The sequence below is a fragment of the Lissotriton helveticus genome, chromosome 3_1 (genome assembly GCF_964261635.1).
Source record: "Lissotriton helveticus chromosome 3_1, aLisHel1.1, whole genome shotgun sequence".
Classification (NCBI taxonomy): domain Eukaryota; kingdom Metazoa; phylum Chordata; class Amphibia; order Caudata; family Salamandridae; genus Lissotriton; species Lissotriton helveticus.
The window spans coordinates 1266944803-1266961405 of NC_136061.1; the positions used below are offsets into that span (position 1 = coordinate 1266944803).

The 16603-nt window shown below is 46.8% G+C and overlaps 1 protein-coding gene across 1 annotated transcript in view; it reads right to left on the minus strand.

The window, feature by feature from the left end:
* LOC144823422 (digestive cysteine proteinase 2-like) overlaps window positions 1–16603 on the minus strand; it is a 44807-nt gene that overhangs the window by 25997 nt on the left and 2207 nt on the right. Inside the window, exons 2-3 of the mRNA XM_078681915.1 lie at window positions 8814–8894; window positions 8272–8364 (exon numbers count right to left, since the gene is read on the minus strand). Of these exons, the coding sequence (XP_078538041.1) occupies window positions 8272–8364; window positions 8814–8894 (174 nt within the window). The remainder of the gene's footprint in view (window positions 1–8271; window positions 8365–8813; window positions 8895–16603) is intronic.

Genomic DNA, 16603 nt, shown 5'->3' on the forward strand with positions numbered 1-16603 from the left:
ACTGACATGATTGTCAGTTCTCCCTCGGCGTCTTTGAACTTAAGTAAACTGAATCGGTTTACTTAAGTTCAAAGACGCCGAGGGAGCTGGGGGGGGGGGGGGGTGCTACGCCCCCACGGATGTACCGCGCTGCAGGTGAAGAACTGGCTGACCCAACAGTCGTGAGGAAGCCTGCAGGATGAGTGGTGCTGCCGCTCAGTGGGAGTGCACAACAGCACATGCGTCGGAGCACTGACTTGACCCTGTGAAGGCATTTGTTTGCGGGCCAGTGGAGGGTGTCCTGCAAAGTGACAAGTGAGCCTGCTGCCGGCAGATGTGTGCTCGGCAGGTGGGCAGTGCCGAGCTGGACAAGGCCGCGTGAGCAGTGTGAGGGCCTGGACAGTCCATAATTAAGTGAGACTGCTGCCCAAGTGCAGCAACAGGAAGTCATACAAAAAACCCAGCTGCAGCAGCCACATGACGCATCCCAGAGAACTGCTGTAAAGGGGGTGCCGGCCCCAGCATATGTAGGTGGGGAGGAATGGAGTCGGTAGCCTCAGGGGTCTGAGCAGCAGGCTGCCTCAACCCGAAGTGAAGACTGAGGTGGCAAGGCTTGTATGCAGTCCCCAGCAAGAACAAACAGCAAGACAACTGAACCCGCGGCTACGCGAAGCCTGCGATTTGGAAAAAATACTGCCACTAGGAAGTGGGAAGCAGCGACAGCGCCACCTAGAGGTGGCGTGAGACCACAACCTTGAAAGAAAATTAATGAATTGGACAGCAGCACAGGAAAGGCTGCTGAGGCCCACAGTGAATGAGACTGGCACCTTCCTAGAGGAAATCTTCAGAAGAAAGCCTGGCTGCCAGGGCTTATGAAGTGGAATGCAGAAACACCTAGAGACCATGGGTCACTGCAGCAGTAAAGACAAGCGACAGAAAAGGCTCCCCAAAAGCGGAGAACAATGTTTGGCAGTGATTGAAGCATGAGGGGAGGGGAGAGAAGAGGCCTCCAAAAGCATTAACTGATGGAGTGGGACAGTATATGCTCATACAGGAAACCAAGAACTTGAAGGCTGCCAGCTAAGGAAAGCGGCCAAGACTACACTTATGGCAAGAACAGCTAAGTAGCAAGTCCACGAAGGACTGAAGAACGTGTGCTGAATGCATGCTCAGTGGCAAAGAGGATGCTGCCGCAAGAGAAGGACCAGAGCATGCAAGGCACCAGAAGGAGCACCCCTCAGGTGAACAGAGGGCAAAAAAAAAGTCAGAAGTGCGCCAAAAACTGCCAGAGGAACTGACAGTACTGGCTGGACATGGAGTGTGAGTGCCCAGCCAGGCAGAGGGCACATGTTACAGGGTCTGACAGACCCTGTGAAGCCTGCCTGTGTGGAGGCTGGAGTGCAACAAGGAGTAACCTTAAAAGAAGAGACCTGCGAGAGGTCGGGGAAGGTGACCAGTGAGATTTTAGAGAGAAGATTTGCCTGAAGTCAAAGGAATAAGACCTAGGAGAGGTCTTGAAATTAAGGTCATGATGAGCCATCTGGTCACTGTATGAGGAGAAAGCATTGTCCTAAGGGTAGGACATGGCCAGGGAGACCCATGAGAAGTGCACATCACATATAGAGAGGCCTGTTCAGAAAAAGAGTAAGACAGGATGGGACCAGAATAGATCATGAAAGAGGAAAAAGAAGTGTGGTAGGAGGTCAGTGAAATGAGTCCAAAGAAAGAAGGAGCAGTGTGTAATAGACATCTGGCACACTGCAAAGGTGCAATATGACTGAGTGCAAGAACATCTTAGGAGCTGTGGACATCATGAGTGACGCACAGTACCTATGCAACACCCAGAGGTCAGTGAACTATCTTTGGCACCATGAGAGGCTGGCTGCCCAGAAGTCTTTAGTTACACCAAGCAAACCTGTGGAAGAGCGCAAGCTGGACAATTTGTACTAGCTACATGGGGGTGAGGGTTTGCACATGAGACTGGATTGTGGCCCGAGTGAAGGCGGTTGTGGCGTCTAGTAGAGGATCCAACCAATCCAGACTGTGGCAATCAAGGGGCAAAGGCCTCAGGGAATCAAAGGTGAGCAGAATCCTGACTAAATGCATCTTCAGTAGGCCCCCCCACTGATCAAGGAAACATTAAGAACTCTTGTCAGAAGCTGGTTACCCCAAAGACGGTCCGGTTAATGCTGGTGCACCAGATTCTGGATGGCAGGAGTAATCCGACCTGTTAACTACCCTCAAGGCAGATCGAGTGAATTGAAGGAGAGACTCTTCTAGGGGCCTATAGAAGATCAGCGGAGCAACACAGTGAAGTACACAGTCCCTAGAAAGTCTGGTAAAGAGGAGCTCTGGGAACTCCCATGAGAGGGGAATCCTGGTGAGAAAGGTTGGCAATTGTTCCACCAGATGACAGCTGGAAGCGCTGCGGCTTCTGAGAAAGACTCATTGACCAGGATATCGGTCTTAGGAGGTTAGCTGTTCAAACTAAATCTGTGCTCCATGAACATTTATAGTCCAGACTTCACTATTGCTCCACTTGCACCCTCACAGCAAGCAGAGTAGACAGATGTATATAGATTTCCATGCTTTGAGTCCAGGTAAGGCAGGATCCACAGTGAACTGCTGAGCCTTGCCAATTAGAACTGGTGATCACAGCTGTAGTTGTACATTCATCCCGTCCGGAAAGCAGCCAAAAAGACTGAAGTCCTGTTTTCTTTCCCACAGGTTGGACTGGTTGGTCCATTTTCAATAAAGTTTGCGAGTGCTGTAGCGATTGGCTGGTCACTGTTCTGGTGTTTCAGATTGTTGGTCTGTACCTGCCACTCACCGAGGGCTGGCTCACATTACCACCCCACACCCATCCAACACCGGTGTAATAGGACAGGTGATCCTTGCCAAAAAAGGGTCCGGGCATGTGCCCTGGGCCAGTTCTAAGATGTAAGTCACCGTGCCCTTACTCTTGCTGCATGGGCACCTAGGGCCCAGACCATTTTTACCACCATAACCAGCACATCAATGAAAGTAATGCAAGAGGTGGTTGTGGGTTGGAGAGGCAAGGAAATGGTTATATTACTGCGAAAAAAATGCAGTGCTTTTTTTAGTTGAGCAGAATCAGTCAAGGAGCAGTCAGAGTAAACAGACTAGTTCATGGTTAACCAGTCACTGCTGGCACTACCTTCTACTCTTTCCACCCCCCACCCACTTCTTAAAGTCAAGGTTGCCCATCATAGCACACTGAAGCAGATGAAAGATGGTTAACGCTACACAGAACAAAGGCCACTGAAGGTGGCGGCAGGGAAAGGGGAGGTGGGGAAAGAAGAAAAGAAACCAAATTAAAAGTGGACATAAGGCCTGTTCTATTGGCCAATTACAGGTTCCTAGGCAGTATCTTTAGGCACTCTAGCCTCCGGGGGGGGGGGGGGGGGGTGATGAAAATTTTTTTTTCTTTAATGTGGACAATATGCAGTTTAAACTGAAGCCAACAAACTTCCAATTTAATAATCTTCTCTAATATACTCAAAGCAAGAACACAACTTCAATTCCATCACGGATGAGTTTCTCCTTTGCATTACAGTCAAAGTAAATCTACTGGACAAGACTAGTGGAATGTAAAGATACACACCATTCCTCAAACCTGCCCCATTCCTCAAACCTGCCCCCCTCTGAAAAACAGATTGATATCTTTACTTGAAAGATCACATCCATGAAGTCAGTCAACTCAAAGTCACCAAGCTGAAAAGTAATTTGAAATAAACTTCCCAAAAAAAAAGTCTACAAAAGCAAGGCTTTCAGTTGTAGACCATCCGTTTCCATGTGTTGCTCCATAAAGTAGACGTGTTCCACCAAATCTGTCCTCCATGCAGGAGCCCCTTCTCTAAACTGGCTGCCAATTGAGGCATGCCGCTTACTCAAAACATGTTATTGTACAAGGACCCAACAATAGTCTGAATTACTACACACATATAGGACTGCAGAGTTCTCAGAAGCAGAAACAAACAGACTCAGTACCTCCACAGAATACGACTCAGATTTTCCCCAAGACAACAAAAGCGACCCATTAAGGTTTCTCCTACTATAGTTCCAGCTGTCTGGTGAGAACCTCATATCAGACAGGTTATAAAAGCTAGTCACCCATTGGCTACTGTGGTTCAGCTGGCTTCAGGCAATAAAAGTCATCGCCATTAGGATCAAAACCACAGCATTTTTAGGATGGGGACAGCCTACAAATACTGCAACTGAACACTGCTCTTCCCTCAGTCACTAGCCCTCCCTCACTGCCCACAAGAGGAAAGGGAGGCTGCAGCATCAATTCACCAACCCTTCTCCTGAAGCCAGTTTGCTTTCCAGTAAGGTTGCATTGCCATCTCTATGAAACCACTGTGCTAAGTGGCCCTAATTTCTCTTTTAGACTGCGGAGGCATCCATTAATAGCCAATCCTCCATCCACACTTGCCCTTCCAGGTTACCTTCAGCACCCTCTGCCTGTGAAGAGGGAGTGGCGGACAACTACACAGCACCTCCTACACACCTGCACCACAGGAAATCAGCCTGGCACAAAAAAAAAAAAAAATCCATCATGGCTGCTACACGTGATCTTTTGTGATCTCACGGCCAGGCACTTAAGCACATTTGTAGCTATCACACTGCGTGCCTTTTTTCCTGCACCTCCACTCTGCGATCACAGCCCGAAGGGTGATCGGCAGGCTCCTGCATCCAGTACTTTGGCCCTGGAGGGTAAGGCGGCTGACTAAGATGCAGTAAAACCTTCCTAGTTGCCACTAGCGCTTTACCCATTAACAAAGAACAGCCACAATCATCCAATACGTCCCATCCCCATCATCTTCTATACACACTGCTTAGCAGATGATGCAGCAGCCAGAAGAGACAACTGCCCTAGGACAACCCCAGCGGATAACAGAGGACGGGATTCTGGGTGGCGAGATGGTGCACGTACCTGCAATCCCAGTCATCACTGCTGCCGTCACTCCTGTAGTCAGGCACGGCGGAAGGTGCTCTAGGGTGGGTAGCCCCTTCAGGGAACACCATGTTTAAGATACCTGCCTCTGTCAAGTGAAGAGGGCCTGCTGCTTGGATCCCTGGACTCATTGCAGGCATGGCTTTTCCCCCTGGGCTTGGCCTCTTACAGGACACTTGCTCCTCTCCAACCATGAGATGGGTCCCTCTAGCAACCCACGACCAATGGCTCCTCTCAATCCTAGATACAGACTCTTATTTCCACCAATGGTACAAGCCGCTCCCATCTTGAGGCACGCAGCAAAGAGGGTATCAACTTTTCAGCAACTGGCCTATATCCAAGCAACGCCAAAGCCAATAATGCTATGATGCGCTACCTTCGCTTCACAGGCTCTGCTACGGAAACATTACATCACAGAAGTTACATTGCGAGCCTTTGCACCACAAGTATAAAGTTATTTTGGTTTGCAGGAAAGTGGTTTATTTTTTTTTTTTTTAAGTTAAGTGACTAAATTACTGTGTGCACACATTAAGGATGGCTCTCATTCGGCAAAAGCACAAGAAAGGTTATAAATTAGAGTTAAGATTAAAACGTAATTAATAGTTACAGTATATAGAAAAAAGATCCTTTGTAGCTGAATTAATTAGAACGTGAATAAGTATATCGGAATATGCTTAACTTTTGGGGTTTCTAAAAAGTCTTAAAAGCGATCGTGGTGCAAGAAGATGTGATACAAGTGTGTATAGTGTTTTAAGTAGTGAAGAGGTTAGGGTTCATGAGTTAGTAAATTACATAAAGGTACTTAAATATGGACTAACACCATTTAAAATGCAATTACATTTTAAATAGTGTAACTAATGCAATTCAGTTACTACTTAAATCTTAAAACCTACATATTTTCAAGCTATTACACATTAGGAGATAGCATGGAATATGCCCAATTTGGCCATCAAGGGGTCCTGGTAACCTACTAAACCACGAGGCAGAAGGCAGAGTAGTTTGTACATGTCACCAGAACCCCCGAGTTGGCATCATTAGACATATCACGCAGATTATGTGTTTTATTAACAAGGCTATTTTGCTGTAGTTATCCGGAATAGGCGGTTTGGTGTCCTGACACTTCAACAATGGGCCCTTACTGGAATGTTACATTTAATTTTACAGTTCAGGAATAAACTGCTAATAAAGTATAGGGAGGTCCAGATGATTCTAGTGTTGCACCAGTTGGCTCAAAGTTATGCATGTACTACAAAATGTGAGGAATTCACAAAAAGTTTCTAGCTAAAAACTGATGCTGACAGACTGCGGTATAATTTGCCTCACTTAGAGGCGAATTAAGAACACCTCTCAATCCAATCCTTCCTGCTGCATGGAGCAAGTAGCCCAAACAGTGGTAAAGTTCAGCTCTTGAGTAGTCATGATGAAATCCGTATTTCACAAGCAACCAGAAAACATGTGCCATAGTTAACTGCAACCTGGAATAGATTTTCTATTCCACTGTATAGTATGCAATAAAAGCATCAAAACATTTACGACAGAGGGACAGGTTCTAGAATGAATACCAACTACCCTATGAAGTAAAAAGCTCTCCAGATGTAAGTGCGTTAGGAGCAACAAGGGATATTCGACTTGTGCTGCCACGTAAAGTGCCCGACTAATGGACATGCCATTCCTGGTTAGGACTGGCAAGACTGCAGCTGTCTGCATGATATATCAATCTATTCTTTAAACGGATAGCAGAAGTTGTGGTACCTGCTTCTAGCTTGCTGCTCAGCCAGTGGATGTGTGTAGAATGTTAGTACAAGTGGTGAGGTCAGAGTGTTGGATGCATGGGTGAATGTCAGTTGAGTGTAGGGCCGAGCAGCAAGGAGGCTGCTCCTGTTGGGGTTCGTTCTTTGTACTTTACTTCTTCCCTAATAAACTACTTGAAGATACTTCTTGGATCTGGACATTCTTCCGTTAAAACACTGGCGACGATCTGAAGAACCTACATGTGTTCCTAAAGGACTACTTGGGTTTAAAGCAACTCCAAGGTACGAGCATCTTGCAACTACTAATGAACTTTAAAACCTTCTAGCAACCTTGCTAACTTTGAAGCTTTCTGGCACCCTACGAACCCCAACAGTGACCTTCCATCGGTCACCCATTTATTTATTTACGGGTTTATACCGCGCTAGGATCACCTCCCGAAGGAGTATCTCCGCGCCTATAACACCTATGTGCCAGTCTCTGGCATAGTGACCGAGAACGGATGAAGGTGAAGGGACAGATGCGGCTCTGGAGACTTGAGTGAGGTCCTTCACAGCACTCCATGTTTAGAAGCACGCTAGAGAGCCTTGGTTTGGAATCCAAGCTGGTGAAGTAGAACGAGTACTCACCCAACCAAAGACCATGTAATGAACCTGTGATGTAAGGGAACCAAGTGGGTGCCAGGCGCAGGGGTTGGTTCAGCATGCATCAAAGCAGGCTTGGGGTGGGGGGGTGGGGAGGGGTCAGTGAAGGCAAGAAAACGCGACCTAGCTTGGTTCAGAAATTGCAAATTCGCAAGCAAGGTTACAAGGAGTAGGTGAGATTGTGTAGTCAAGTGCAGAGCCTTGCACTCCGGGCCCGCTTCGCCGAGCAGCACTGGTGGAGAGGACAGCTTAATGGCTTTAAAACTAAGTGATGCAGTGGTCAGGGCTCCGCGACAGCTTCACCCATGCGCCAGGCCCTTCAGATATCAGTCAACTGTGGAGGCTATGAACACAATCCCAGTACTGCTCGCAGCTGCCAACAAAATCTCCATTTAGGCCAATTTAGGACCCTGCCAGAGTTCAGATGCCTTGCAAAGTGGTCCCAGCAACAAAGTGAGGCGATCAGGAGGAGTGACGGGGAGGGGGGGGGGGGGGGGGGGGGGGGGGGGGAGGGGCTTTTGACGATATTCAATCCTTCGGGAGCGTCATCTCTAGAATAGTTTAAACAGCTGCGAGAACAGGAGTCCAAAAAGGTGACATACTTGAATGCCTAGACGTGCATGTATGTAGAGGTACAAGGTATGTGAGACAGTCATAAGGAAAACCAGCTTGAAGAGGTGTATGCGAGGCTCAGAGGTAACCGGCAGGGCCTCCTGCAGGAGTGGCGAGGCAAAAAACCACATATACATATATATATATATATTTTTTTTTTAAACGAAGAGTCCAACATAGGGGAACAAAAGTGGTAAAGCTGAAAACTGTAGGATTTGCACACCAGTCATGTCCCTTAAGGCTGGCACAGTCTGCGATTAGGTTCTAGTTTTGTAAAGCAGGGTGCAAAGATTCCTTATGGAAACTTACCATCGTAGTACTGGATGCGGCTCTCCCGGCCAGAAAGGTTGTACCAGGCCTCGAACGGCTCCACAATCTCAGCATAAGGCAGGTAGAGAGTCCCTGTGGGGTAAAGAGATTGGCATTGAGACCATAGCTGCCCTGCCGTTCGAGCCACCCCCCCCCCCCATTGACTCTACCCACTTTGGAGCAGGTGGGACAGCTACTGTCTCAGATGCTTACCACCGTATAGGGGGTGAGGTGGCCCCCCCCCCCCAAAAAAAAAGTGACACCCAGTATATCTAGACCTGACCATTACCTCCTTTTCCAGCAATTCTCGGTGCCCTTTAGAATGCAACTAGATAACCCCAGTGTTTAAACAAAGGGGGGGGGGGGTGGTACTGGCCTGTAATTAGAGTGGAAGTTTCAAAAAGGATGGCTTTTCAAGCCAAAGTGACTGAGACAAATTCAAGCAGCATGAACCCATGTGTGGCTTGCTGTGAGGGGCCTGAAAATGTACCCCAAGGTCATTCTATACCTTGGTAGCTTTTCACCACCTGTAGGGTCCATACCTGCCACATGATACAAGTCACCAAAGTCCGGCAGCTCCCAGGAAGTCCATTCCTCAGCACCTGAAGTCCAATCCCCGGCACCTGGAGAAGAGCAGAAGACATGAAAGTGATCTCAGCATTGCCTTAAAAAAGGAGGGAAGGTTGAGGCCAGGCAGAGCTCATAGCCCGTCTGTTGGGAAGATCCGTGCGCAACGCCCGAATGCAACAAGCCTATCATGTCAAGGCAGCTAAAGAGTCCTGGTTATTCTAGCACCAATGCAAAGCATTCTGGGACTCAAGATGCCCATCCCAGGGAAGCCATGTCGAAAATGTACAGAATGCCTTTAGTGCACATCACAGGATGATAGGGTTACTGGTGCAACGAAGATACTACTGACTGAACTAGTCTAACCTTCAGAAATTACACACCTTTGGGGTGTATTCACTTTGCCAATTGATTTCAGTCATGCTGTACTGCACATCTAAAGAAAAAGTAAAAATATGGCTGTGTTATTCTTGAGCGTGGGCACCATGCCTGCAAGAGGACGTGAGCGAGTTTTCCTACCCAGTTGGATCTGCAAATACAAACTTAGGGGAGCAACAAGGAGGGCAGGTGTGGAAGAAGCAACACGGAGGGTGCTGGTGGAAGCAATGGTGAGGGTGTGGAGGAGAAGCAATGGTAGAGACATCAATATGGAGTGGGTAGGGGTGACAAAGGCGAGAAAGCAACAAGGGAATAGACTAGGGCAAGAGCAACGTGGGCGGAAGGGGTAGCAGGGGAGAAATTACAGTAGGAAAGTACTAATTGAGCACTCAACCCAAGAGTAGTGTGGGGAGGGGAGGTGAAACCAGAAGCAGTAGAAACATAAAAACCATTAAAAATACCAAACAAAGGTGGTGAAGAGGCCGAGCTCCATGGACAGAACAAATTAGATCAAGATGGGACACATAAGCAAGCAAATGAGTGACAGCAAAAACCACCACAGTAAGACATGGTGGCTACAAGCTACTATGTTCTTGGTGAGCCTACAATACATATTTTTCAACCAAACAGCTGACTGGTCGACCGAAAAATTAACCATAGCAAGACCAGTTGCTGTGCCTTTTATTAGGCAGTGTAGTCCTAATTAGCTCTGCAAACCTTGTCCGTAGAAGAGACCTAAAGGCCTGCACGCCCGAGGGGAGTTCTGTGGGGACAGTGGTTGTCCCATGTGCTTACCTCCATTGGCAAGCTGGGAGGAAGCACGTTTTTTTTTAGGTCTCGCCTATGCTGCGCACATGCGCTGCTTAGGAGGAGACCTTTAGGAATCCATTCACTCGGCCAAAATCGTGCATGGCTTTCAATCGCAACCTGTGCACGTTTGGTGATTCCCTTGCAGGAGCGAGATTTGAAACCATCGGTTTGTAATTAACTTGCAAACAGATGGTGCCCCTGCTCACTCTCGCAAGGGAAACCGGTGCAGGCCCCCTCTCCCTCCCCCTGCTCTCCTCAAACTTGTTGTTAGTAGGCACCAGCCTATGTGGCGCAGTAGGCGCTACTCATCGATGAACGAGATCCTTAACAGATCTGCAGTTGCTGCCTTCCAACTAGCAGGAAAAACTCTAGTTTTGCATGAAAGGGGGATGGTTTGCATTTTGATAAAGGTAAGCTCCAGAGTTGAATATGCAAAATTGTTTTTTTTTTCCACAACAAGTTCTTACTTTTTCTCTATATAACATTAGAGTCTGCTTAATTTTCCAGTGAACGCAAGGAATGTTCTGTAGGGGCTGTATGAAAAGCAAACAATATATACTGCGCATACTTCAGACACTTCCCTGCACAGCCATTTGAGTAACGTTCACAGAAAAAAAAATCCCCCATGACACTTTAAACATACACATTTTTCACAGCCTGCTTTTTCACAGCCTGCTTTTAACATATCACAGAATTACACATGGGTTTGAAAGGATACATTCATTTAGAAAGTGACGGGTTAGGCTCCCATGCACTGAAAAGAGTTCCATCAATAGGCAACCTCAGGAGCCAAATAGGGGGGTGTAGGGAGTTACCAGAAGGCACCAGCAGTTAGTCAGGGTGCTGCAGGGTCATTGTAAATGGAGGAATGGCAGGGGTCCAGAGCAACACTTGGTAAGAGTCTGTGAATGTATTTTATTTCCGGAGGTGTGCCGTGGCTCACTTCTCGCTGGGGAGAGGCTCTTCCAAACGCTAAAAGGCTAACTGTGCAGGGGTCAACCTAAAACTAAGATTTTACACCTTAAACTAAATCAGAGAATTTAAGAGTTTCTAAGATCTGTCTTAACGTGAAGTTGCTTAATTACCCTACTAAACCATCACAGGTTCACGATCTAAGCATCTGAGAAAGCAGATTTTTCCTTTATAAATGTATTAATACGAACTCCGACCACCACAGAATACAGGGTTTCAGTTATATCAATCCCCTTTCCTACACAGTCGCATTGGGCAAGGACATCCATATCTTAAGAGGCAGTGTTTTTTACTCCAGAACCTTCCCCGCTTATATGTCCAGCTCCTCTGACTCTTTCCAGTTGCCCAAGATTTTTTTATTTATTTTTATTTTCTCGGGCATCCTCTTGCCTACTTAACGCATATATGGTTGTAATATGTGATTTGGGATTCAGGGGTTTAAATGCAAGCTTTATAGCACCCAGATCCGAACAAGAACAGCTTCTAAATCAAGCAGGTTTGCCACCCTCTACTAAAGATCCCTTAATTTTTCAATATAGGGATTACTAGAACAGAAGTCAGGCAGACATGCCCTGGTAAAGGACAAGATAGGAGGAACAAATGGTAATGGGGCAGTCCTTTATAAATTGAACAGATCAGAAACATTTATGTAAAAAAAACTTCGTGGCAGACTTAACCATGGGTACTTTTATGCCACTTTGGGATTTCAGCTAAGTGGGGACTGTGACTGATACAACTTCAAACAAGCATTGGCATAGCCAATAGGTCTTCGGCTTTTGGGCCTTATAAGTGTTTAGCCATTCAACAGTTGATGTTGCACCAAGGATATTGTGCTGGATAACTAAACACTTACAATGTCCCAAAGGCGAGACGTATTGGCTATGCCAATGATTGTTTAGAATTTGCCATGTCCCTTGCCGTGGGCAGAGCTCGCTGGCCACCTTACCCCTCCCTCCGAGAGCCGCTGTCCTTGCTGGGTAGGTTGCGCTGGTGGGGCAGTGTGATTTGGTAGGTTAGAGCCTAGTTGCCAGCTCCTGTGATCCTGGGCAGATCACATGTTTATCCAACAAACATGTTGTGCATTAGAAGTCAGTCTTTGTGCTGCCTGGTCACGCTGTCCAAGGTCGACCCCGGGTTCTGTGTCGCGTTCTCGGGTCAGGAGGCTGTGTTCTGCGTGGAGGCTGGGCCCTTTGGGACAGTTGCTCTCCTCTCAGAGGACATTGTTTTGGGGCTGGAAGCCTTGCCCTCAGGAATCTGAAATTAACACTCCTCGCTGCCCCCCTTAAATAAGGATATCATGGGTGAGGGGGCAAGCTGATACTTGTAACAGCATTTACCTAGCGGTGCCTCCAGTGTGGTCTGAACCTGGTTGTTACTGGGCATAAGGGGGGCTTGGGTTCTCCTGTCCTTTCTCCCATGTGCAAGGCCTGGGCTTCTTTTCTTTCATTTATTGTAAACGCTTGCCCATTTACTTGCAGCATTGTGGGTGTTTCTTCTCTTGTAAGCCCAGTGTGGTCGTGCAGACCCCGGACCCTGTTTCAAGTATCACTGCCCTAGTGCCCGAGCATCCAGCTGGGCATGTCTTGTTGCTAAGGGTAGGCGAAGCATATCTATACCATATCAAGGATCCCATTGACAACGTGTGCCACTACGGGCCACAGAATGCAACCCATTGTTTGCATAAAGACTGGCTGTCTGTATACCTGTGACCTTTTGTCATTCATGGCTACATGTTGGTTCTTGTGCTTTTAATTTTGTGAGCTTGCCCTGTTCCATTACCTTGCCCTTTTGACTTCCTTGATGCCCTCAGAGAGGCAGTAATGCCCTTAACAGGACATGCTTCTGTATGTCGGTGGGACATGTGTCCTCGCTGCTGATGCCGTTTAAACTCAAGTTTCCCAATTAAAAAAAACAAAAACAAAAAAAAAAAAACTTTACCTAGTACTTCAGAATGAGCTGGGTACACAGCACAGATTGGAAGATGCAACTAGATCTATATGGGTTACAGTCATTATGGTGCCTTTTCTGGAACTTAGAACAGCCAATAGGGGACCTTTGAGCACTCTGTCTAATGACTTTAAGGATTCGACTTTGCTGCCCAGTTGGGAATGGGCATATGAATTTTCAATACCCCAATAATGAAAATGGGGTAAATTTAATACCAGTTAAAAGTAACTAAGGTGCCCCACACCAGATAATGGTAGGAACACATTCATTTTAAGATATCCCTCAACAAACTACAAATATACAGTCTCTTAAATTAAATGCATTTCATAAACACAAGGAAACCTGTGGATTGTTGGTTGAGATGATAGAGGGACAGCATTATATTTTCATAATTCAAACGCAAGAGAAATGGTATGCATGTACTCTAAACTCCCAAAAGGCAACATATGCAGACCTGGGGTAATTGTGCCCCATCATGTCCCCACTATAGGAACAGGACTGGGCAATGCTAATAGTTTGGGTATTTCAGAGCTTCAGGACCAAGACATTACTATATGTCCCCTCAAGGAAGAAGTAACTGCAGAAAGATATATAGATATAAAAAAAAGTGGTCCTGGCCATTCAAACCATAGCAGATGGTCCCACAGAGCTGGGTGCAACGGGTTGTATTCCCTCCTAGCTGCAGTGCATCAAGTTGTTGCTAGGTGTCTTTCTGGAGGGACACGCAAATGCGTTAAGTGAGAAGTATCTAGGTGACTCAGTGAGGCAGAGGGGTGCAGGCAGGACCCACAAGGGGGGCTGAGTTATAACATACTGGGAATCTTAGATTCTTACAATGATGCCATTGGACCACTCACATTGTTAACATTTATACAGGCTGGGAGTGTGAGCAGACCTGCACAGTAATTTGTGGCACATGGGAGGCAATTACACCATAGCCAGGCAAAAACTGGACAGCACACCCACACTAAGCTCATGTCTTAGTTCTATTGGGGTCACTTGTTGTCCATATTTGGTTCTGTTTGATGCACCCGCACTGCTCACACAAATGGATCTAAGGCGACCAACTAATTTTGACAGACAAGTCCAAAATGTTTCCCCATTTACAGTGCACGTGAAATTTTCAATTGCCTGTGCATTGTTTTATTCCTATTCACTATATTGAATTAATTGAAATAATTACTGAATTATCTAGTGCGACCAGAGGATGCTCATGCACCAAGACACCTGCAGTGGTGAGTGTTGCTATGCTGTAAGGATAAAGGTTCAACAGGACTGCCAAGTCCCACTGGGGTTTCAGCCAAATGGCCACTTGCAGGTTAATTGGCCTGCTCAAAAGGGCACAGGAGGGGAAGGGGGTCATGGCTATGGCAAAAGAAAACCCAGACCGATTTCCTGCTGGTTTCAAACTCATGGTCATAGGATCAAACCCAGTTGGGTTCTTCAACCTTTCACCCTCTTGAGGGTTAATAGGAGTATCAGTGAGTGGGGTAACAAACGTCTTATTCAGTACCAACAGGAGCACGTGGGATTCACAAATACATAGCTATGCGATACTCCAACAAGCACTATACACACACGTGGAAGAGGAAATGAAGGCAGGCTGGATATAGCTTACTTCATCTGCACTGGCACAACTTGTCAGGAGTTACATTTGCAAGGTATTGGACGACTGCCATGCAACGTTGACAACCCATCCACTCTAAGCAGATTGTTTAAGTTCAACCAGGGCCTCAGACACATAGCCCTGCAGTTGTCAGCACCATGAATTACAACCGAATAGGAGCGGATGGGTTAGCCCAGCTACCAGAGGTGTCGCAATCGGGAACTATGGGCTCTTGATGAGTTTTCATGCAGCAAGCCCATCCCTGTACATCATGGATTTACTACAAATTTCACTGGGGGGGGGGTTCAATTTCGGTATCCCATCTAGCAGATCTAGTCGGGTATCCCAGCTGTAGAGTCGAATGGGAGGTCATGCCCAGACATACCACTTTAAACTTTAATTACATTTTAACAGTGAGATTGGTGCTGCAAACTCCTTTCATGGTACAGTCCAAGGAGGAAAATAAAGTGTGTAGATACTACATGATTTTAATATGGTTAAACTAAGCAAGGAACCGACTTGGTGACGCACAAAAGAAAACTACCCACTGGTACTGCATTATGTCAATATTGGGTCAATAGAGCTGTATTAATAAAAACGGGTGAGGTGCAAACTTAGTGGCCGGTTAACGGATATGTGCCCTCAGCAAAACCAGTGTGTACCACAGGATGCTTCACATACGGTTTAAAACGGCCTGTCCTAGGGCAGGTACAGCCAGGTAGTGTAGGAGTGTTGATCTGGAAAGAGGGCAGGTTCTCAAGGTGTTGTGTGGGTAATGCTTGTTTGGAGGACAATGGCTGACAGTATTAAAGCAAGCAATCCTCATTCCAGGTTGTCTGCATCCCGGCAATATCTGCATCAGAATTCAGGTGCTGGGCAATCCATGCCAGGGTAGGGTAGGGTAGGTGCATCAATACAGCAACAAAGCATCCATCAAGAGTCCGCAGTTAAACTGGGGTTGGATTCTGTACATACTGTTCTCACCATCCAGAAGCTTTTCCATCCACTCATCTGCATTCTGGTATACATTAGCGGACGTTTGGCACTGGGCTACTCACGCTAGGGTGAGGACATCAGCGGGTGACTCAGCAGTCAGACGGTGACGGGCTTGCAGGCAATGATGACATGGAGCAGAATACTGTAAAGATGTGTGGGTCAAGGGTTCCTGCAATTAACCTAATAAACAATGCAGCCCTTCAGCTAGGTGGGTTGTGTTAGTTGGTCATTCCAAAAGGTGTGCTGTGGCTTCAATAGTGTTGAGAAATTGGGTTTGGAGCAGATATGCTCCCTATCATCTGAGCATCTGTTCTGTCCACTGGTATTACTTCAGCAGAAGTCTGGCTATGGGCTCATATGCTAGGGTGGGATCACCAGCAGGTCGCAGTAAGGCTGATGGGTTTTGCAGGCAATACGAACATGATATGTAGCAAAATATTTGCAGGCAATACGAACATGATATGTAGCAAAATATTTGGAGTACACTTGGGGGACCTCAGGCCTCACCCCCTGTTTTTAGATCCACCTTTGTCTTGTTTTAGGTGGGGAGATCAGGCGCCCTCGAAAGGATAGGACAGCGTAAAATCAATACATGTCTGCATGTTCAATTGCTGGTGCGGGAATTGGGCATGAGTAACTCCTCAAGTTTGGGACTCTCCAAGTAAGGGAGTAAACAAGGGTTTAGTCTTCCCCCAAATGAAAATGCACAAATTTGCACAATGGATTGTATCACAGAACTGTGGTTACGAAAAGAGCAGTTTTAAATCCCCAAGGGGTCCTATTTCTTGCTGGTGCTGTACGCACACAAATGGAGGATAACGAAGATAGATAAGGATATTGTGTGGGCCACAAATAACTTATTTAAACAAATATACCCATGGCATTGAAGGCGGACACCTCTATGCTTAACAGCAAATCCTGAGTTTGGAGGCTGGGCAGTGAGGGGTAAATACCAGGCCCAGCCAATCCCCATCAGAATGCCCAAATTAGGACAGAGGGCACTAGAGGGACATATCTTGGAACTATGGTTATAGAGTTTAACAGTAGTTCCCAACT